Genomic DNA, 23,003 nt, shown 5'->3' on the forward strand with positions numbered 1-23,003 from the left:
TCTTATTGACATAGGCTTACCATTGCCATGCCAATACCATTGCCATGCCTCAGCTTGACCCAGAGGGTCAGTGAAACTTTCCCCATTGTTTATAATTTTTATGCATAGGCTGAGTTTCCCAAATATTTCCTTGGCAGCTTTTTCCCAAGTTAATTAAAAGTTTACATTTTAACTTTCCTGGCATACTCCACTCCTTCAAAGGACTTTTCCCCCCTTAAATACTTTTTTTAGTTATCTTGGAAAAATTACAGTGAGGTATTACTTTCTACTCTTTTGAAAATTACATGAAACAGTTATTCATATTTATTGCTTTGATCTAAGAGCACATTCAGCTTTTTAATGGGTGACTGAAGTCTTCCATTCAACTCTTAGCTAATGAAAATACAATTTCTGATTTTTTTTAACGTGTCTCTCTCAAATTTGTATTTAGACCATTGCCAAAGAATATATATAAAACTCTACTGAAGAGTAGAAAAATGAGTTTTTCAAGCCTGTTTTATCTTGCAATATTTATGGCATTGAAAACACTATATTCCCACTCAACCTGGTCTGTGAGCCACCTCAATTGGTGTCAACATTGTGATGTTGTGATACTCCATGGTTCTCTGTAATCAGGCAAATCCCAAGTTCTAAGATGTAAATTCCATTTGTGATTTGCAACTTTTTTCATGTATTATTTATTGCCATTCTCATTATTTAGAGATACTTTCAATTTATTATTCAGTGCCTATACAATTCTTTAAAGAATACATAGCCACAAAATAATAGTTTGTTTGGTCACACTTTAATAAATCAACTGGTACAGAATTAAAGAGAAGATCCAGAAATAAAGGAAAATAGCGTTGATAAGTCTAGGGAAATAGGCAGTAGGGACAAGTAATCTGGGGAATTAGCAATTGCATCATAAATTTCTTTAAAAATGTATGGTTGGCACGTCTGTGATCACAATGGTATACTTAATAGTTTATGCATTATAAAACTCAGAAAGTTGAATCGTGAAAAAGGACATTTTTATAAGTTGTTTCCTTTTGGAAGAAAAGGACATCCATATCAAAGGTGAAGTTTGAATTTCGTTGGGCCAGAAGGCAGTAACAAACTTGATCTGATCCTTTTATAAAATGACTCAGTTGCCTTATCATAACCAAAATGGTGGCCTCGTAAACCAATCACTTTCCTTACAACCAGTTATAAGAGGCTACTCCTTCCAACTAACAGGATATCAAAATATTTTTGTTCCATCTTGTACTTACTTCAAGGTCATTATGTCCCTGCTTAATAACTTTTCCTATTTTTAAATTTTTGCATTTTGCTTACGCCACCCTTTTCCTATTCATATTACCGTTATTACCATTTCTCATGATATCCTCCCTTCCTGGGTCACCGTTTCCCTCTTCATATCTCTCTCTGCCCTCCTCTCCCAGTTCCTCACTCCTACTGGTCTTTATCTTCACTGTGACCTCCCTCTCTCTGACCTTGTGATTGAACATCCAAGGATATTTTCACTAGCTCCCTTGATTTCCTCACCAACTTGGCTCTCTCCTTAAGCAATTTTGCCAGTCACCGTTCCAGTCTATGTCATGTACTTCTCTTCTTTTTACGAGCCAATTAATGCTACTCTGTAATAGATACAAATTTAGTCTAAGTAATCTTAACTGAGCCATCTCTGCTTCTCAGTAATCCTTTGGATTATTTTTAATTGATTCTTTGGCAGTCTTTGAAACAGATTGCCCATAAGTCTTATACTTAATACCTTCTAGTCTCACTCTCTATATAAGATGTGAAAACAACCTGATGTTCTCTCACTCAACTATCCTTGTATTATCTGATCAATTCTTTTTTTTTTCTCCCTTCTTTGCCATTTTTCCTTCCATTTTAGGAAGGGAGTAAATAACTCATTCTCACCAAAGCCAACCCTCCCAATTGTGCTCTTCATCTCTTTTTCCTTTTTTGGAACTTGTTTCATTGAATTTTCCACAATTGCCTTACATCTTAAACATCTCTCTATTCTGGGTCTTTCCTCTCCATCTAAAAACATGCATCACTTTTCAGTTCCTAAAAGAACTTACTCATAATGCTGCTGCTTTATCAAGTTACCTCCTTGCCTGTCTCCTTCACCAACAAACTTCTTGTAGAGTAGTCGTTATGAGCTATCTATACTCATCACCTTATGTTCACTGCTAAGCCTTGAGAGTACCTTGCTTATTCTCTTCCATTCATCACTTATAACCTTGGACACCAAATCTACTGACCACTTTTCTCATGTCCTTATCCTTAAACTCGTCTGTGTAAATCGATAACTTCCCTTCCTTGAATAGTCTATCTCCCTTGGTTTTCATGATGCTCTCTTTTTTATTTTCCTGTTAAATCCCAGGCCATGACTCATTCTTTTTGTGACTCATAACTCTAGAGTGTACGTGTTTTCCAGGGATTGCCTTTGCCTTTTTCACATCACAGTAGTAATTTGCAAATCTGTCAACTTGAGCTCAACTTGTCTTCCCATCTTCTTTTCTGTCCTCTTCCTGGGAATAATAACTTGTCCTCAGGAAGTACAAAACTTGTCAACAACTTGCCTGCCCCAATTGCTCTGATCTCTGTGTTACTCTTTCTCCCTCTTCCTTCTCTTCTTCCTCTTAATCCTTTTCTCATTTTCCTAATTTTGATGCCACTGTAATTTCTTTTACTCCACACTCCGAGACTTTCAGGTCAGTAGTTGTCAAAACTGATCATCAAAATCACACTTTCACAAATGATTGTTTGATGAGTCTCTCTAGAGGCTCAGTGAATTGGAACCTCCAGAGATGAAGTCCCAATATCTGTATAATTTTTAAAGTTTCTCACTGTTTTCTGATTTGGGGGTACTTCACCTTTAGATTCTCTCTTAATATTTTTGTGTCCATCCCCTTCTTTCCATTGTGGGAGTCCCTCCTCCGCCACTGCCCCAGGCCTTCAATATGTCTCACGTTGAGCACTGCAACAGTTACCTAACCGGAATCCCTGCCGCCAGTGCTCTCTCCACCAATCTGTTTACTTTCCTGTGAGATTAGGGAAATTTCTGTTTTGATTGGGCCACACATCTTCTCGGAAATTTTAAATGTCTCTCCATTTCCTGTAAAATAATTCTGTACTGCTTAACCTGGTCCTCAAGGTCCCTTCATGACCTCATGCTACAAATATTCTTCTCACTATTTACCTTCATGGACCTTTCACGCCAATCAAAAGGGATATTTTACACTAATTTATGCATTTGCCTTTTTGCCTCTCTTTCCACTACCTTGAGTTCAAAGTCCACATGTTCAAATATGGCTCATCTTTAAGTCCCAGTCGAAATGCCAGTGGCCTCTCTGGTACCATCAATGGTAAGTAACTGCTCCTTTCCCTGAATTTTTGTATAACTTGATCCCTCTTTTCTAATATTGATCTTCTACCTTTTATTATAGTGGATATATATATTATATATGTATATATAAAATATTTAAAAGAAGACCCATATGTAATTCATCCTTTTACCTGTCACATTTTATCAAATACATATTTGAATCTTAAATAAATATATATTTCTTGAATAATAAGCAATAGCTGAAGTTTATATAAAACTGTTCTAAGTATTCTGCATTTTAACCATTAAATCCTAACTGAATTCAGTATTCTGTATTTAGGAGGTACTAATGTTATTCTCATTGTACAGATGAGGAAATTGTGCATCAGAGCAGTCAAGTAACTCACCAAGGTCACACAGCTCGTAAATGGCCCTCAAGTAATCTGGCTCCAGAGTCCATGCTCATAACCACTCTAGTATTCTGCCTTCTGATGAATAAATCCCATTCAGTCAACCTCAGCACATGCTTTTTATTTTTCATTTATTTATTTATATATTTATTTATTTTTGCCTGCGTTGGGTCCTTGTTGCTGCACGCAGGCTTTCTAGTTGCAGCAAGCGGGGGCTACTCTTCGCTGTGGTATGCAGGCTTCTCATTGAGGTGGCTTCTCTTTGTTGCAGAGCAGGGGCCCTAGGCGCACGGGCTTCAGTAATTGTGGCACATGGGCTTAGTTGCTCTGTGGCATGTGGGATCTTTCCAGACCAGGCCTGGGACCCGTGTCCCCTGCATTGGCAGGCAGATTCTTAACCACTGGGCCACCAGTGAAGTCCCAGTGCATGCTTTTTAAAAAAGTTTATTTGACTGACTGCCCATATTCAAAACAGATCTTTTTCTTTTATTTGAATTTAACAGAAGGAAATTAGAAAACTTAGTATAAATAACCTTCAGGAAAGCAAATGATGTGATTTATAATTAGGATACATCAACTTCAAGAAAGATGTAGAAATTACGTCGTAGGAAACACTAAAAGTATTGAAGAGCAATTTGAAGCTCTATTGTACAGTTTTATAAAGACAGTGTAAATCCATGTGGTTGTAAATTAACAAGTAATTGAAATGAACAATAGTTGATACTTACACTCATTTAATTTTATGGTTTCCACTAAGTGTGGTGATTTCCCTCTCTCCATCATTTTCCCACTAATGCCAGAGTCTTTGCAAATAAACACTTAATCTATGGTTATAGTAAAGCTGCTTTGCCACCATGAAAAAAATTGTTTTTTACAAATGTGGCTCACAAACTTTGTAACAGAATAAACTTCACCTGGTTTAAAAAAAAAAAAAACAGGACAGAAACAAACAAATGAAAAATACAGCAGGATCTGTCTAACCTATTAAAGATGGAATTGAATAGTAAAAATAGCTCCATGTCGGGGGCTTGGGAAGCAAGGAAGGGAGGGAGGGAAGGAAGGAAGGAAGGAAGGGAGGAAGGAAGGAGGGAAAAAGGGAGGGGGGAGGGAGGAAGGAAGGAGTGGAAACATAAGCTAATTTGATTATGGGGAGGGAGGGAGGGGAGGAAGGAATGAAGGAGGGAGGGAGGGAGGGAGGAAGGAAGGAAGGAAGGAGTGGAAACATAGTTTTGAGCCTGAGGCAAAAATAAGCTCTAGTATCTACCTTATATTTGCTACTAACATCTGACACTTGTGAAACAGTGTAACCATTAACAATTTTAATTCCACATGAAAGAGGAGAAAAAGAGTTGGAATTTAAATCTTACAGATTTTAAGGTCTACACATGACACTGACAAACAAATACAGAAAGAAAATTTTAAAGTTTATCATTGGGTCCAAATCACTTTGATAAAATTACTTTGATCACTAATATAGAAATATTGTACATGTAGATGTTTTTTTGCACAGCCTCCTTCTCCCTAGATCATACACATGCCATTCAATCTGGGGATTACCTTTCTTTCTTAGCACAATGGTTTCTCTTTCTTTTCTCTGTAAGGGCTTGATCCAAGGTTGTTAGTAAGAATGAGCAATAAAATATTAGTTCATTTCCATATGCATAGACCTTCCTGGCACAACTGTTACTGTGCCATTATTTAATGGTTAACGATAAGCTTTTATATAACACAGGTATTATACCACTTTATGGTCTGTTCTTGTATATTCCTAAAAACAGCTCTCTATGTGGGTTTGGTACTAGTTTTCTGTATTTGCAGATGTAGTTATTTAACAACAGAGGGTAAGCAATATCCCCAAAGCTTTTGAGAAATACATAACATTATTTTTAAGACAAGACAATGCCCTGATAATCTGATACCAGAATATCTTTTGGGAGAAGAGATGCAATTAATCACATTGACAGAGAGGAACCAAAAGATTTCATTCAGTTAGACTTTTTAGAATAGTGGCATGGCAAAGGAAATTAAAATAAAATAAAATTTTAAATTGGTGTTACAGTTTTGTAATGTGAGGGCTAGAGAACCAAATTAAAGAAAGGAAATACGCATTGAGGTCAGCTGGCATTTATCCAGATTGAGGGTCTCTACCAGGAAACAGTTCTGGGAACTGACATATTTAAAACACTGTAAAAATATTTTCTTGAACATATAGAGTTATTTTTAGTGTTAATTTTTCTGAGACAGTGTGTCAGAATTGATTCAAGACTTCAGTGTTGAACTTGAGCCTATTAAATGGTAATGACTGCTCTGTGATGTACTATCAAACTATCTTTAAACATAACTGGCTAGTCATGGCCAAATACATAGCAACCTGATTCCCAAAATTATGAGACCATCTAGTAAGATTTAAAATATAGATATAGCAGGTTGAAAGATGCATTGTATGTTTTCATTGTGTTATGGAAGCAGAGTGTGTTGGGAATTGCTGTTAGGTGCTTGAGCATGCCTGGAGATGACTGTCCTGAACTCCTTAATGGCTAATTAACTGGAAATGTAGTTAGGAAGCTAAGTTAAGCCAGTCTTCAATTGTTGGTTGGCTGACTTCATGGTTGTTTTAGAACTCTGATCTTCTAAAAACGTTTGTCATAATGTGATTTTATGAAACATTTCTGAAGTGTGTAGAAAATTACTATGTTGGCTATGAAACCAAATGGTAATTCTCCTTCCCATAGTTTCAAGACATTTTTCCTCACAAGAAAAATACAGATCATTTAACCTTTTCCTTAAGAATCACAGACCTATCTGATCCCCGTCAGTAGGATATTCTCTGGCAACTTTGAAGTACACGGTTCAAATGGTATTACTCTAATAACAGTGCGTGCAAGGTCCGTGTGGGTAGGTCTCATCTAAGTTGATTATTCTCCTTGGATTCAAAATTATAGCCTGCAAATTGAAAATTATACATAGTTTTTGCAAGGCGAGACCATAATTCTAGGCTTGTGCCATTTTGTTTCAATCCCAATAAATCACCCTCAAAGTAGGCCTGACACTCAACTGTCTTGTAGCATCCAGGAGAGCCTCAAGTCAGCCACTGACAAAGTGCTGCTATTTAGGGTCCCAGCAGTCTTGAGACACCTCTGAAAATTTGCTCACATTCCTCCTCTTTACCCCTGGAAAATATACTCTAGGCCAGTATTGACTCTCTGCTCTGCCTGCAGATCTACGTGTCACCTGTACAGATCCCTCCAAATTAGGCTTGCCTCCTTCCTATAGCAGGAAGGGTCAGGGTAAATCCATGTCAGAACATGGTAGCTATAGGCCTCCCATGATAGTTACATTTACTCTATCTACCTTATGTCTGAGATACCCTACTAGCTACTTAAATTACCTTTTAGAGCAGAGGTTTACACATTGTGGGTCACAATACATTGGTGAGTCTCATTGCCAGCATTTTAAAGTGGAGTGGGATGAAACAGGATGGGATGGGATGGGATGGGAGGGGATGGGAGAGAATAGAATAGAAGAGAATAGAATAGAGTAGAATAGAATAAAGTATCAAAGGGAGACAGAGGGGAATAGAGGATACGGAGAGGTCCATTTTAAATAGGTTGGTCAGGAAGTTTTCAGTGACAGTTTGGATGTGATGGAACTTCGAGTCTGCACATTGAAAGCAACCCTCCTCTCTGTGTGATCTTCATATTACATCAGGATAAACAGAAGGGTTCTAACACCAAATAAGTTTGGAAAATCCAGGTACAAAAAAGTTAAACATGTTTATTACATGATTTTTTGGCCTTTTAAAGATGCAAGAGAGGGCTATCTATAGCCATATGCTGTTTCTGTAACTTGACTAAAGTCACGATGGTGATGAGGGTGAGGATGATGGGATGAGGGTGAAAATGACAGGAGGTAAAGCTTTTTGAGCACGTACTTTGTGCCAGGCTCTGTGCTGACTGCTTTCTGTGCGTGGTTCTCTCTCCCTCCCCCCATTTGGTGCAGTGTATGAGGAAAAATGAGTCATGGGGTAAATCCATTTGGATGGTGGTACTTGTACTCAGAAGGAAGAGAGAGTTTGAGAGGAAGGATAGCAAGTTTAGCTTTGAATGAACTGAATTTGAGATGCTTTGTGGATCTCCAGACCTGGAGGTCTAGAACTCAGGAGAGATGGAGATGCATATTTGGATATTGTTGGCCTAAAATGCTCATTGAAAGAAGGTGACGCTAGAGATTATGAGTTTGATAAGGATGGCTAAATAAAGTGAAGAGCCTGGCACATCATCCAGGTGACATACACAGAGTCTAGCCTGCTGCAACAAACGTTTGCAACTGTGTCTGGACACCAGAGCCACAGGACTGAGAGTGGGTTCCCTGTTGTCCAGATGGTTCTCAAGAGCTCTTTTGGGAATGTGTTGAAGTACTGAGGCAAGGAGGAAATTCTAAAACTAGAACCAAGTATAGGACTAGTGACCCAAGGTTAGGAATGCAAACTACCCAGATGAAGTATGGAGTGTTTCTTTTTTTTTTTTTTTTTTAAACTTTGGGTTTATTTATTTTTATGGCTGTGTTGGGTCTTCGTTTCTGTGTGAGGGCTTTCTCTAGTTGCGGCAAGTGGGGGCCATTCTTCATGGTGGTGCGCGGGCCTCTCATTATCGTGGCCTCTCTTGTTGCGGAGCACAGGCTCCAGACGCGCAGGCTCAGTAATTGTGGCTCACGGGCCTAGTTGCTCCGCGGCATGTGGGATCTTCCCAGACCAGGGCTCGAACCCGTGTCCCCTGCATTGGCAGGCGGATTCTCAACCACTGCGCCACCAGGGAAGCCCTGGAGTGTTTCTTTGAACAATTTACAAATCCAGTCCATAAGTTTGTTGTTATCTGTTCCAGCCACAGTATCCTAATGATGATTTGGCAGTTCTGTGAAACATGTGCCTTGTTCTCTTCTACAACATTAGGTTTATTTGCTGAGAATACCGGTGGGTGACTATACATTGTGTATTAACCCTTGTTAAGAAAGCTCAAGAACGCATTTAATATTTTCTCACCAGGAAATGGATCAGATCAATGAAACTTCTTGGCCTTCAAGTATCTGTTCATTTCAGAATAAAGGCCCATATTTTAGAAATAAGACCTTTTGATGCCTTTTTTTAATTACCTTTTTTTTCTAATTTAAAAATAATGCATGCTTATTGTTGGACATAGACCCATAAATATCTTAGATCCACATTATTTCGCAGTTGTGTTCCTTGTTTTACGTTGATGAGTTTGTTTTAGTAGCACATCCACATTGTTAGAATCAGAAGGTCAGTGAGGTAAAATTAAAACAAGTACTTTAGAAGATTGTAAACACAGAATAAATTTCAGCTTCATGTAAATGAGGTGTGATTTCTATAATAAAGCCATTATTGTTGTCACTGGTGCATAGCAATAAAGCCAAGACTGCAATTACAAAGAAAAGACATAATATAGAACCGTACTTCCTTTAAAAATGGCAATTCATTGAAATCATATTTTCCACTAAAAAGTAAAGAGATTTTATGTATTCTCAATGGAATCTACTAACTCCCATAAGTAGACTTTACTAATGATAGTAGTACTAAATAACAAATCTACTTGTTGGGTTTTTTTGGTTTTTGTTTTTTGGGTTTTTTTGATACTTTCCACAAGTAATTTCTTTCACTAAAACCTTTTCAGATTACTTTGTGTTTCACATTAGTGACCCTTGCTAATGTAAGTATTTTAAGTACTTTGAGGATTGATTGTTTTCTCCCTCGTTGTGGAACTTCATCTTGACACAAGCCTATCTTTTTTAGCATGTAGTAAAATATACGTAACATAAAATTTACCATTTTAACTATTTTTATGTGTACAATTCAGTGGCAATAAATACATTCACAATGTTGTGCAACCATCACCACCATCTATTTTCAGAACTTTTTCATCATCCCAAACATAAACTCTGTACCCATTAAGCAATAACTCCCTCTTTTCCCCCTCCCAGCTCCTGGTAACCTCTATTCTACTTTCTGCCTCTGAATTTGCCTATTCTAGGCACCTCATGTAAGTGGAATAATACAATATTTGTCCTTTTGTGTCTGGCTTATTTTACTTAACATAATGTTTTCAAGGTTTATCCATGTTGTAGCATATGTCAGAATTTCATTCCTTGTTAAGGCTGAGCAATATTCCATTGTATGTGTACATTGTATTTTGTTTATCCTTTCATCTGTTGAGGGACATTTGGGTTGTTTCCACCTTTGGGATACTGTGAATGATGCTGCCACGAGCATTGACGTACAGGTCTCTGAGTCCCTGGTTTTAATTATTTTGAGCATATACCTAGAAGTGAAATTTCTAGATTATGTGGTAATTCTATGTTTAACTTTTTGAGGTACCACCAAACCGTTTTCCACAGGAGCCACACCATTTTACATTCTTAGCAGCAAGGCACAAGGGTTCCAATTTCTCCACATCTTTGCTAACATTTGTAACTTTCTCATTTTTTGACAACAGCTATCCTAATGGGTACAAACAGTATCTCATTGTGGGTTTGATTTGCATTTCCCTAGTGACTAGTGATGTTGGTCATCTTTGCCTATGCTCAGTGGCCATTTGTATATCTTGGGAGAAACGTCTGTTCAAGTCCATTGCCCATTTTTGAATTGGGTTGTTTGTTTTTTGTTGACTTCGAGGGGTTCCTTGTACATTCTGGATAGCACAGTCTTTATATAGATACCCTTATTCCATGGGTCCAATACTGTGTTTTTAGGGTTCCCTTTTATCGGGAACATCGAAATGATTCTGTTTTCTATTAACTAATTCACTCCTAAACATATATTTCTAACATTACCTATTTTAAATGCCTGCTTCAGTAAGCAGTGACTTATATAGCCAACAGAAAAGTTACTAGTATTTCACCAAATGTGAAGTATCAGCTTAGGAAATATGTAACTAAATGATTTTCATTAAAAGAACATTAATTTTCAATTTGCCAAGAGGAATTCATAGTAGCTTTTAAACAACAGCATGCTGCTCCCCACTTTCACCACCATCACCCACTCTCACGCCCCTTCTCCCTTTGGTCATTGTTACTCTGGGCCCCAGAGGTGAACGGCACCTCCTTTAGGTTAACCATGAAGCTGATGAGGCATACGTTTTAGGGCCTGTTACTTGCATGGGCCTCTTCGAAGATCTTCTACCTAATTATGCTTTTGAAATTTTTAGTTTTTAAAGAAGCCTTTCCAAGTTTTATAAAAGTTCAGGCCCACAAAATCCGGATGTACCTCTGGATATGTTTCTTCCATCTGAAATCATGTCTTAGTTCTTGTTGCACTGCTGGAAAACCAGCCTGGGGTCTCTGGTGCAGTATACTGAGTTATTTATGACTGGCTTTCTTTCCTTGCAGTTTCTGATCTGGGTTGCCAAACTACCACACTTTTCTGCAGAGTTACAGAAAAACATGAGCCCTGGGTGTTCCTAGTCAGCTCCGGTATGCTCTTTTGGCTTCCGCATGGAGCTTTGTCAGCACACAGCGCTTGTCTGGCTCCAGGCACTCACAGGAACATGCAGGCCAATTTTTGAAAATTTGGTTCCTAGCTGTTCATGCAAAATATGCATGTCCTTTTATACTGTACACAGAGCCATAAATAGAATTTTGTACTTGCACAGTGAGAGCAAAGAATGCAATTGCCAGACTAATACCTAATCTCTGAAAACTTTCATGAGCATAGCTTAGGCAATTTCCTAAATATTAAGGTATCTTGTCAGAAGTAAAAAAGAGCCTTCTGGCCCTTTATCAAATTGTATGATTTCATTAAACAAGAATGATGTTTTTTAAAAAAGTTAAGTAAATCTTAATATATTCGCTCCTGTGCTAATGCACCGATGACACAGGGACTATTCATCTGCATAAACTGTGTCTTATATTATTCTTATTTTCTCTGTGTAGTTGTAATAACTTAGACAATTGACATTTTTTCTAAAAAGGGGATATCTGACAAGATATCAGTGTGGTCTCCTTCGAAAGCCTTTTTTCTTCTCAAAAAAAAAAAAAAAATGCTCAGATTCCCTCTTCCTTTCTTTCTTTCCTTTCTTTTCCCTTCCAGAACAATTCCATCCTAAAGCCCTTAGTTTGACAGAGCCAGGTATGCATCCAGTGGAAGGTGTCAAGCAGGGAGTATCACAGCCAGTCATTGTGAGGGGGCATCCGTGTGAAGGGTCGAGTGTACTCACGAGGCTCCTAAGAACCTGAGTGGATTTGGGAGGCCGTCTGTGCAAGGCAGGGACAACAGCAATGGGAGATTGGTTACAATCAAATAGAGCTGATCAAATAGGTAAATATTTTAAGAATAATGAGAAATACATTTCTTGCCAACAGAGAAGGAAGTTACAAATACAGAAAAAAGAGACAATTACAATTAACCTTGTGGCATTGGATTGGAATTGGAAATATTGGTATACACTAATGATTTTCATTGTACAGAGATAGACATAGAAATCTAGATGGAAATGAGTGTGTGTGCAGGTGTGTGCAGACAGGTATTCCCCAGCTCTGTCTACTGGGAGGACGTAGGAGCAGCAGCACCCCAATAGCAATGACCATACCCGGCCCCAGATCTTGGTTTCTGAACGCCATTCTGCCCTAAAGGAAACCAGGACTGGGGCAGGGAAAGTACAAGATGAGCTTGAAACATCTTGTTGGGCCAACACAGAATGATGAGGACATAACAGAAATCACAGAAACCATCTTGAAGGGGTTCCCATTAATCAGACTTAGGACAATTTGAGCATCAAAATAAATGGTAGTAATAGATGATAACCCATTACGTTGAGAATATATGAGTCCATATTATGAAAATAAATAAATGAACCAATCAGATATTTGATAAGTGAAAGGATATTTACCTAGTTTCAAAGTAATGCCATGCAAGATACATACTAATTACAAAGGGAAAAAGACTAACTTTACGGTGGAGAATTCATGCAGCCACTACCTTAATCAAATGACCAAAATGAACATCCTAGATAATGGGACAAATTGAAATCTTGTGCCAACCAATAGAATGTTATGAAAAGAACCCAGGATCACTTCTATGATTCCTGGCAAAGCTTATAATCTAAATCATGCGAAAATATCAAACTCAAATTTAAGGGCACTCTACAAGACAAACTGGCTGGTAATCTTCAAAAATGCCAGAGTCACAAACGCCGACACTCAAAGGAGCCATTTTTTTTTTTTTAAGATCAAATTTATAGAGAGAATGTTTTGCTTATCTCTTTTAAATTTATTTATTTATTTATGGCTGTGTTGGGTCTTCGTTTCTGTGCGAGGGCCTCCTCCAGTTGTGGCAAGTGGGGGCCACTCTTCATCGCAGTGCACGGGCCTCTCACCATCGCGGCCTCTCTTGTTGCGGAGCACAGGCTCCAGACGCGCAGGCTCAGCAACCGTGGCTCACGGGCCCAGCCGCTCCGTGGCATGTGGGATCTTCCCAGACCAGGGCTCGAACCCGTGTCCCCTGTATTGGCAGGCAGATTCTCAACCACTGCGCCACCAGGGAAGCCCCCCATTTTATTTTTATTTATTTATTTTTAAACATTTTTATTGGAGTATAATTGCTTTACAATGGTGTGTTAGTTTCTGCTTTATAACAAAGTGAATCAGTTATACATATACATATGTTCCCATATCTCTTCCCTCTTGCGTCTCCCTCCCTCCCAGCCTCCCTATCCCACCCCTCTAGGTGGTCACAAACCACCGAGCTGATCTCCCTGTGCTATGCGGCTGCTTCCCACTAGCTATCTATTTTACGTTTGGTAGTGTATATATGTCCATGCCACTCTCTCACTTTCTCACAGCTTACCCTTCCCCCTCCCCATATCCTCAAGTCCATTCTCTAGTAGGTCTGTGTCTTTATTCCTGTCTTACCCCTAGGTTCTTCATGACGTTGTTTTTTTTCTTCTTAGATACATATATATGTGTTAGCATACGGTATTTCTTTTTCTCTTTCTGACTTACTTCACTCTGTATGACAGACTCTAGGTCCATCCACCTCACTACAAATAACTCAATTTCGTTTCTTTTTATGGCTGAGGAATATTCCATTGTATATATGTGCCACATCTTCTTTATCCATTCATCCGATGATGGACACTTAGGTTGCTTCCATGTCCTGGCTATTGTAAATAGAGCTGCAATGAACATTTTGATAGATGACTCTTTTTTTTTTTTTTTTTTTAAAGAAATGTTCTCTCTTTTTTTTTTTTTTTTTTTAATTTATTTATTTATGGCTGTGTTGGGTCTTCGTTTCTGTGCAAGGGCTTTCTCTAGTTGTGGCAAGCGGGGGCCACTCTTCATCGCGGTGCGCGGGCCTCTCACCATCATGGCCTCTCTTGTTGCGGAGCACAGGCTTCAGACGCGCAGGCTCAGTAATTGTGGCTCACAGGCCCAGTTGCTCCGCAGCATGTGGGATCCTCCCAGACCAGGGCCCGAACCCATGTCCCTGCATTGGCAGGCAAATTCTCAACCACTGCGCCACCACGGAAGCCCCACATGACTCTTTTTGAATTATGGTTTTCTCAGGGTATATGCCCAGTAGTGGGATTGCTGGGTCATATGGTAGTTCTATTTTTAGTTTTTTAAGGAACCTCCATACTGTTCTCCATAGTGGCTGTATCAATTTACATTTCCACCAACAGTGCACGAGTGTTCCCTTTTCTCCACACCCTCTCCAGCATTTATTGTTTGTAGATTTTTTGATGATGGCCATTCTGACCGGTGTGAGATGATATCTCATTGTAGTTTTGATTTGCATTTCTCTAATGATTAATGATGTTGAGCATTCTTTCGTGTGTTTGTTGGCAATCTGTATATCTTCTTTGGAGAAATGTCTATTTAGGTCTTCTGCCCATTTTTGGATTGGGTTGTTTGTTTTTTTGTTATTGAGCTGCATGAGCTACTTGTAAATCTTGGAGATTAATCCTTTGTCAGTTGCTTCATTTGCAAATATTTTCTCCCATTCTGAGGGCTGTCTTTTGGTCTTGTTTATGGTTTCCTTTGCTGTGCAAAAGCGTTTAAGTCTCATTAGGTCCCATTTGTTTATTTTTGTTTTTATTTCCATTTCTCTAGGAGGTGGGTCAAAAAGGATCTTGCTGTGATTTATGTCATAGAGTGTTCTGCCTATGTTTTCCTCTAAGAGTTTGATAGTGTCTGGTCTTACATTTAGGTCTTTAATCCATTTTGAGTTTATTTTTGTGTATGGTGTTAGGGAGTGTTCTAATTCCATTCTTTTACATGTACCTGTCCAGTTTTCCCAGCACCACTTATTGAAGAGGCCGTCTTTTCTCCACTGTATATTCTTGCCTCCTTTATCAAAGATAAGGTGTCCATATGTGCGTGGGTTTATCTCTGGGCTTTCTATCCTGTTCCATTGATCTATATTTCTGTTTTTGTGCCAGTAACATACTGTCTTGATTACTGTAGCTTTGTAGTATAGTCTGAAGTCAGGGAGCCTGATTCCTCCAGCTCCATTTTTTGTTCTCAAGATTGCTTTGGCTATTCGGGGTCTTTTGTGTTTCCATACAAATTGTGAAATTTTTTGTTCTAGTTCTGTGAAAAATGCCAGTGGTAGTTTGATAGGGATTGCATTGAATCTGCAGATTGCTTTGGGTAGTGGAGTCATTTTCACGATGTTGATTCTTCCAATCCAAGAACATGGTATATCTCTCCGTCTATTTGTATCATCTTTAATTTCTTTCATCAGTGTCTTATAATTTTCTGCATACAGGTCTTTTGTCTCCTTAGGTAGGTTTATTCCTAGATATTTTATTCTTTGGTTGCAATGGTAAATGGGAGTGTTTCCTAAATTTCACTTTCAGATTTTTCATCATTAGTGTATAGGAATGCCAGAGATTTCTGTGCATTAATTTTATATCCTGCTACATTACCAAATTCATTGACTAGCTCTAGTAGTTTTCTAGTAGCATCTTTAGGATTCTCTATGTATAGTATCATATCATCTGCAAACAGCTTTACTTCTTCTTTTCTGATTTGGATTCCTTTTATTTCTTTTTCTTCTCTGACTGCTATGGCTAAAACTTCCAAAACTATGTTGAATAATAATGGTGAGAGTGGGCAACCTTGTCTTGTTCCTAATCTTAGTGGAAATGGTTTCAGTTTTTCACCACTGAGGACAGTGTTGGCTGTGGGTTTGTCATATATGGCCTTTATTATGTTGAGGAAAGTTCCCTCTATGCCTACTTTCTGGAGGATTTTTATCATAAATGGGTGTTGAATTTTGTCAAAAGCCTTCTCTGCATCGATTGAGATGATCATATGGTTTTTCTCCTTCAGTTTGTTAATATGGTGTATCACGTTGATTGATTTGCGTATATTGAAGAATCCTTGCATTTCTGGAATAAACCCCACTTGATCGTGGTGTATGATCCTTTTAATGTGCTGTTGGATTCTGTTTGCTAGTATTTTGTTGAGGATTTTTGCATCTATGTTCATCAGTGATATTGGCCTGTAGTTTTCTTTCTTTGTGACATCTTTGTTTGGTTTTGGTATCAGGGTGATGGTGGCCTCGTAGAATGAGTTTGGGAGTGTTCCTCCCTCTGCTATATTTTGGAAGAGTTTGAGAAGGATAGGTGTTAGCTCTTCTCTAAATGTTTCATAGAATTCGCCTGTGAAGCCATCTGGTCCTGGGCTTTTGTTTGTTGGAAGATTTTAATCACAGTTTCAATTTCAGTGCATGTGATTGGTCTGTTCATATTTTCTATTTCTTCCTGGTTCAGACTCGGCAGGTTGTGCATTTCTAAGAATTTGTCCATTTCTTCCAAGTTGTCCATTTTATTGGCATAGAGTTGCTTGTAGTAATCTCTCATGATCCTTTGTATTTCTGCAGTGTCAGTTGTTACTTCTTCTTTTTCATTTCTAATTCTATTGATTTGAGTCTTCTCCCTTTTTTTTCTTGTTGAGTCTGGCTAATGGTTTATCAATTTTGTTTATCTTCTCAAAGAACCAGCTTTTAGTTTTATTGATCTTTGCTATCGTTTCCTTCATTTCTTTTTCATTTATTTCTGATCTGATCTTTATGATTTTGTTCCTTCTGCTAACTTTGGGGTTTTTTTGTTCTTCTTTTCTCTCTAACTGCTTTAGGTGCAAGGTTAGGTTGTTTATTTGAGATGTTTCCTGTTTCTTAAGGTAGGATTGTATTGCTATAAACTTCCCTCTTACAACTGCTTTTGTTGCATACCATAGGTTTTGGGTCATCATGTTTTCATTGTCATTTGTTTCTAGGTATTTTTTGATTTCCTCTTTGATTTCTTCAGTGATCTCTTGGTTATTACGTAGTGTATTATTTAGCCTCCATGTGTTTGTATTTTTTACAGATCTTTTCCTGTAATTGATATCTAGTCTCATAGCGTTGTGGTCGGAAAAGATACTTGATACGATTTCAATTTTCTTAAATTTACCAAGGCTTGATCTGTGACCCAAGATATGATCTATCCTGGAGAATGTTCCATGAGCACTTGAGAAAAATGTGTATTCTGTTGTTTTTGGGTGGAATGTCCTATAAATATCAATTAAGTCCATCTCATTTAATGTATCATTTAAAGCTTGTGTTTCCTTACTTATTTTCATTTTGGATGATCTGTCCATTGGTGAAAGTGGGGTGTTAAAGTCCCCTACTGTGATTGTGTTACTGTCGATTTCCCCTTTTATGGCTGTTAGTATTTGCCTTATGTATTGAGGTGCTCCTATGTTGGGTGCATAAATATTTACAATTGTTATACCTTCCTCTTGGATCGATCCCTTGATCATTATATAGTGTCCTTCTTTGTCTCTTGTAATAGTCTTTATTTTAAAGTCTATTTTGTCTGATATGAGAATTGCTACTCCAGCTTTCTTTTGATTTCCATTTGCATGGAATATCTTTTTCCATCCTCTCACTTTCAGTCTGTATGTGTCCCTAGGTCTGAAGTGGGTCTCTTGTAGACAGCATATATACGGGTCTTGTTTTTGTACCCATTCAGCCAGTCTGTGTCTTTTGGTGGGAGCATTTAATCCATTTACATTTAAGGTAATTATCGATATGTATGTTCCTATTCCCATTTTCTTAATTGTTTTGGGCTTGTTATTGTAGGTGTTTTCCTTCTCTTGTGTTTCTTGCCTAGAGAAGTTCCTTTAGCATTTGTTGTAAAGCTGGTTTGGTGGTGCAGAACTCTCTCAGCTTTTGCTTGTCTGTAAAGGTTTTAATTTCTCCATCAAATCTGAATGAGATCCTTGCTGGGTAGAGTAATCTTGGTTGTAGGTTTTTCTCCTTCATCACTTTAAATATGACCTGCCAGTCCCTTCTGGCTTGCAGAGTTTCTGCTGAAAGATTGGCTGTTAACCTTATGGGGATTCCCTTATGTGTTATTTGTTGTTTTTCCCTTGCTGCTTTTAATATGTTTTCTTTGTATTTAATTTTTGATAGTTTTATTAATATGTGTCTTGGCGTGTTTCTCCTTGGATTTATCCTGTATGGGACTCTCTGTGCTTCCTGGACTTGAATAACTATTTCCTTTCCCATATTAAGGAAGTTTTCAACTATAATCTCTTCAAATATTTTCTCAGTCCCTTTCTTTTTCTCTTCTTCTTCTGGGACCCCTATAATTCAAATGTTGGTGCGTTTAATGTTGTCCCAGAGATCTCTGAGACTGTCCACAGTTCTTTTCATTATTTTTTCTTTATTCTGCTCTGCAGTAGTTATTTCCACTATTTTATCTTCCAGGTCACTTATCCATTCTTCTGCCTCAGTTATTCTGCTATTGATCCCTTCTAGAGTATTTTTTATTTCATTTATTGTGTTGTTCATCATTGCTTGTTTTCTCTTTAATTCTTCTAGGTCCTTGTTAAATGTTTCTTGCATTTTTTCTATTCTGTTTCCAAGATTTTGGATCATCTTTAGTATCATTACTCTGAATTCTTTTTCAGGTAGACTGCCTATTTCCTCTTCATTTGTTAGGTCTGGTGGGTTTTTACCTTGCTCCTTCATCTGCTTTGTGTTTTTCTGTCTTCTCGTTTTGCTTAACTTACTGTGTTTGGGATCTCCTTTTCGCAGGCTGCAGGTTCGTAGTTCTCGTTGTTTTTGGTGTCTGTCCCCAGTGGCTAAGGTTGGTTCAGTGGGTTGTGTAGGCTTCCTGGTGAAGGGGACTAGTGCCTGTGTTCTGGTGGATGAGGCTGGCTCTTGTCTTTCTGGTGGGCAGGTCCACATCTGGTGGTGTGTTTTGGGGTGTCCATGGCCTTATTATGATTTTAGGCAGCCTCTCTGCTAATGGATGGGGCTGTGTTCCTGTCTTTCTAGTTGTTTGGCATAGGGTGTCCAGCACTGTAGCTTGCTGGTCGTTGAGTGAAGCTGGGTCTTGATGTTGAGATGGAGATCTCTGGGAGATTTTTGCCGTTTGGTATTACGTGGAGCTGGGAGGTCTCTTGTGGACCAGTGTCCTGAAGTTGGCTCTCCCACCTCAGAGGCACAGCCCTGATGCCTGACTGGAGCACCAAGAGCCTTTCATCCACACGGCTGAGAATAAAAGGGAGAAAAAATAGAAAGAAAGAGGATAAAATAAAATAAAGTAGGATAAAATAAAATAAAATTATTAAAATAAAAAATAAAAAAATAATTATTATGAAAAAAATTTTAAAAAGAACAGACAGACAGAATCCTAGGACAAATGGTGAACGCAAAGCTATACAGACAAAATCTCACACAGAAGCATACACATACACACTCACAAAAAGAGGAAAAGGGGAAAAAAGAATATATCTTGCTCCCAAAGTCCACCTCCTCGATTTGGGATGATTCGTTGTCTCTTCAGGTGTTCCACAGATGCAGGGTACATCAAGTTGATTGTGGAGCTTTAATCCGCTGCTCCTGAGGCTGCTGGGAGAGATTTCCCTTTTTCTTCTTTGTTCGCACAGCTCCCGGGGTTCAGCTTTGAATTTGGCCCTGCCTCTGCGTGTAGGTCGCCTGAGGGCATCTGTTCTTCGCTCACACAGGATGGGGTTAAAGGAGCAGCTGATTAGGGGGCTCTGGCTCACTCAGGCCGTGGGGAGGGAGGGGTACGGATGCGGGGCGAGCCTGCGGCGGCAGAAGCCAGCGTGACGTTGCATCACTGAGGCGCGCCGTGCGTTCTCCCGGGGAAGTTGTCCCTGGATCACGGGACCCTGGCAGTGGCGGGCTGCACAGGCTCCCGGGAGGCACGGTGTGGTTAGTGACCTGTGCTCGCACACAGGCTTCTTGGTGGCTGTAGCAGCAGCCTTAGCGTCTCATGCCCGTCTCTGGGGTCCGCGCTGATAGCTGCGGCTCGCGCCCGTCTCTGGAGCTCCTTTAAGCGACGCTCTGAATCCCCTCTCCTCGCGCACCAGGAAACAAAGAGGCACGAAAAAGTCTCTTGCCTGTTCGGCAGCTCCAGACCTTTTCCCGGACTCCCTCCCGGCTAGCTGTGGTGCACTAGCCCCCTTCAGGCTGTGTTCACGCCACCAACCCTGTCCTCTCCCTGCGATCCGACCGAAGCCCGAGCCTCAGCTCCCAGCCCCACCCGCCCTGGCGGGTGAGCAGACAAGCCTCTCGGGCTGGTGAGTGCTACTCGGCACCGATCCTCCGTGTGGGAATCTCTCCGCTTTGCCCTCCACACCCCTGTGGCTGCGCTCTCCTCCGTGGCTCTGAAGCTTCCCCCCTCCGCCACCCACAGTCTCCGCCCGCGAAGGGGCTTCCTAGTGTGTGGAAACCTTTCCTCCTTCACAGCTCCCTCCCACTAGTGCAGGTCCTGTCCCTATTCTTTTGTCTCTGTTGTTTCTTTTTTCTTTTGTCCTACCCAGTACGTGGGGATTTTCTTGCCTTTTGGGAGGTCTGAGGTCTTCTGCCAGCATTCAGTAGGTGTTCTATAGGAGCAGTTCCACGTGTAGATGTATTTCTAATGTATCTGTGGGGAGGAAGTTGATCTCCATGTCTTACTCTTCCACCATCTTCTCCTGGTCCCCGCCCCTAGGTTCTTCATGACCTTTTTTTTTTTTTTTTTACATTCCATATATATGTGTTAGCATATGGTATTTGTTTTTTACTTTGTGACTTACTTCACTCTGTATGACAGACTCTAGGTCCATCCACCTCACTACAAATAACTCAGTTTAGTTTCTTTTTATGGCTGAGTAATATTCCATTGTATATATGTGTCACATCTTCTTTATCCATTCATCTGTCGATGGACACTTAGGTTGCTTACAAGTCCTGGCTACCGTAAATAGAGCTGCAATGAACATTGTGGTACATGACTCTTTTTGAATTATGGTTTTCTCAGGGTATATGCCCAGTAGTGGGATTACTGGGTCGTATGGTAGTTCTATTTTTAGTTTTTTAAGGGACCTCCATACTGTTAAAGGAGCCATTTTAGATTAAAGAAGACTATAGAAATGTCAACTGGATTCTTCTGCTACAAAGGAAATTACTGGAATAATTGACAGATCTTGAGTGGGATCTGAGGATAGTCGTAACATATCAGTGTTAATTTTCTCATTTGATGGTTGTATTTTGTTAATGTAGGAGAATGTCTTTGTAGAAAATATACATTACAGTGTTCAGAGGGTGATGGGGCATCAGGTTGGCAACTTTCAGATGGTTCAGGGAAAAACAAAACTTTCTTGTCATACTGTACTTGCAACCCTTCTATAAGTTTGAGATTGTTTCAAAATAAAATAAAATTTTTAATTTGCTAAAATTGTAAATAACCGGTCAGATTTCCACAATGTATGTAGATTTTAGGCATTAATTGATGATGCTGAGTATATATGGACTTTGAGGTCTGTCATGAGAGTTGTCAGTGATGTGGCCCTTCCTGATGTCTTTCAACAGCTTGAAAATGTGTTTATGTGCAGCTGCTAAGATCTGATTCACTTTCCAAATATTCTATAGCTTGCCATTTAAATATTAATAACCCTTCTTTAAGATTATTATTCTAAATCCCAAATATCAAAGATAAGTAGAAAGGGTAATGAAGTCCTTTGGCCCTGAAGAAATCTGTTCTGGTAAATATTACAACAAATTGCACAATAAAATGTTGGGTAGAATAAGCTTAGTGTTGTCAGTAGTGAATCCTTCACTTCATCTTTGCTCTTAACCATAGCTGTGACGTTTGGTGTCCACTCAGTCAGAAAAAGAGATAAATATGTACTTTTCCATTACATACAAACAAGTTATATCACTTAAGTTTTAAAATGTCAGACTGGACTACAGTAATTTTGAGAGCACACTGCTGCCTACCATTTTCTGGTAGAGAGCTCTTTTAAGGAGATTTATACACCTGGTCTTCCCTGGGATTGAAATGTGATTGCACCTCCCCAGTTGTTGGTGGCACTTCCTGAACAGTCCAGCAGGTGGTAGTCTAGGAGAGGAACAGTTCTCGTCCTTCTTCAGTCCCCTGCCTACCAGCAAAACAGAAGGAAGGTGGACTCAGCAATGTTACCGTTGCCTTCTCTGTCGTAAGACTGGTATTTCCAAGGTTGTTCTTTCAAAATGAGTACTTAGACATAGAGAGTATTTCCAGAAAGTGGCTAAAAATAATTTTGTGTATATGTATGATTATGCAGTACTCTGAAGTTCAAAAATTCTTTTTCTTTTCTTTTTATTTCATGGTGTCTAGAAATTCCACTGGTTTTATATCTCTTTGCCCTGATTTCAATGACATGGCTTTGGGGAGGCCTGCACATGGCTTACAGACACTTCTGGATGCTGGTCCTCTTTGTCATTTTCAACAGTCTGCAGGTAAGCCTTACAGTTTGGTTACAGCACACATGAACACGAGGCAAGGAGTTTCACCGTAAAGAAATCAAGTGTCCACATGTAGGTGAATTCATATGCACAAAAACATCACGCAGAGTTTTAGAATAAAATGACAAAGATTATGTTAAAATTTTTTAACACCTGAAATATGGCTGGACCTCTAACTGCTGGTTATACAAATAGGGAAGACATAAAATATTTACCCTCCTTCATTTTGACAATACGTAAGTAACTACAAAAACATGTTTCTTTTTCAATAGGATTGATGTTTATAAACTTCACAGATGGCAGCCATCTAGGGCATATGCACATATTTGGAGTGGGTCTGTGTCTAGAAATTAGATCAACTGAGAGTAAAATAACAATGATGGTCAAGCAATTCCCTCTTGAGTCTGGTGCTTAGTGTTTTGGTTCACTGAAAAATGATTGACATCCTCCAAGTCTGGCAATGCCTAGCTTAAATTAG

At 39.2% G+C, this 23,003-nt stretch overlaps 1 protein-coding gene across 1 annotated transcript in view; it reads left to right on the forward strand.

The window, feature by feature from the left end:
• Window positions 1-23,003, forward strand: part of ADGRV1 (adhesion G protein-coupled receptor V1) — a 531,821-nt gene that overhangs the window by 446,670 nt on the left and 62,148 nt on the right. The window contains exon 87 of the mRNA XM_059919079.1: window positions 22,398-22,519. Within this exon, the coding sequence (XP_059775062.1) occupies window positions 22,398-22,519 (122 nt within the window). The remainder of the gene's footprint in view (window positions 1-22,397; window positions 22,520-23,003) is intronic.

Source organism: Balaenoptera ricei, chromosome 3 (assembly GCF_028023285.1).
Source record: "Balaenoptera ricei isolate mBalRic1 chromosome 3, mBalRic1.hap2, whole genome shotgun sequence".
In the NCBI taxonomy this organism is placed as follows: domain Eukaryota; kingdom Metazoa; phylum Chordata; class Mammalia; order Artiodactyla; family Balaenopteridae; genus Balaenoptera; species Balaenoptera ricei.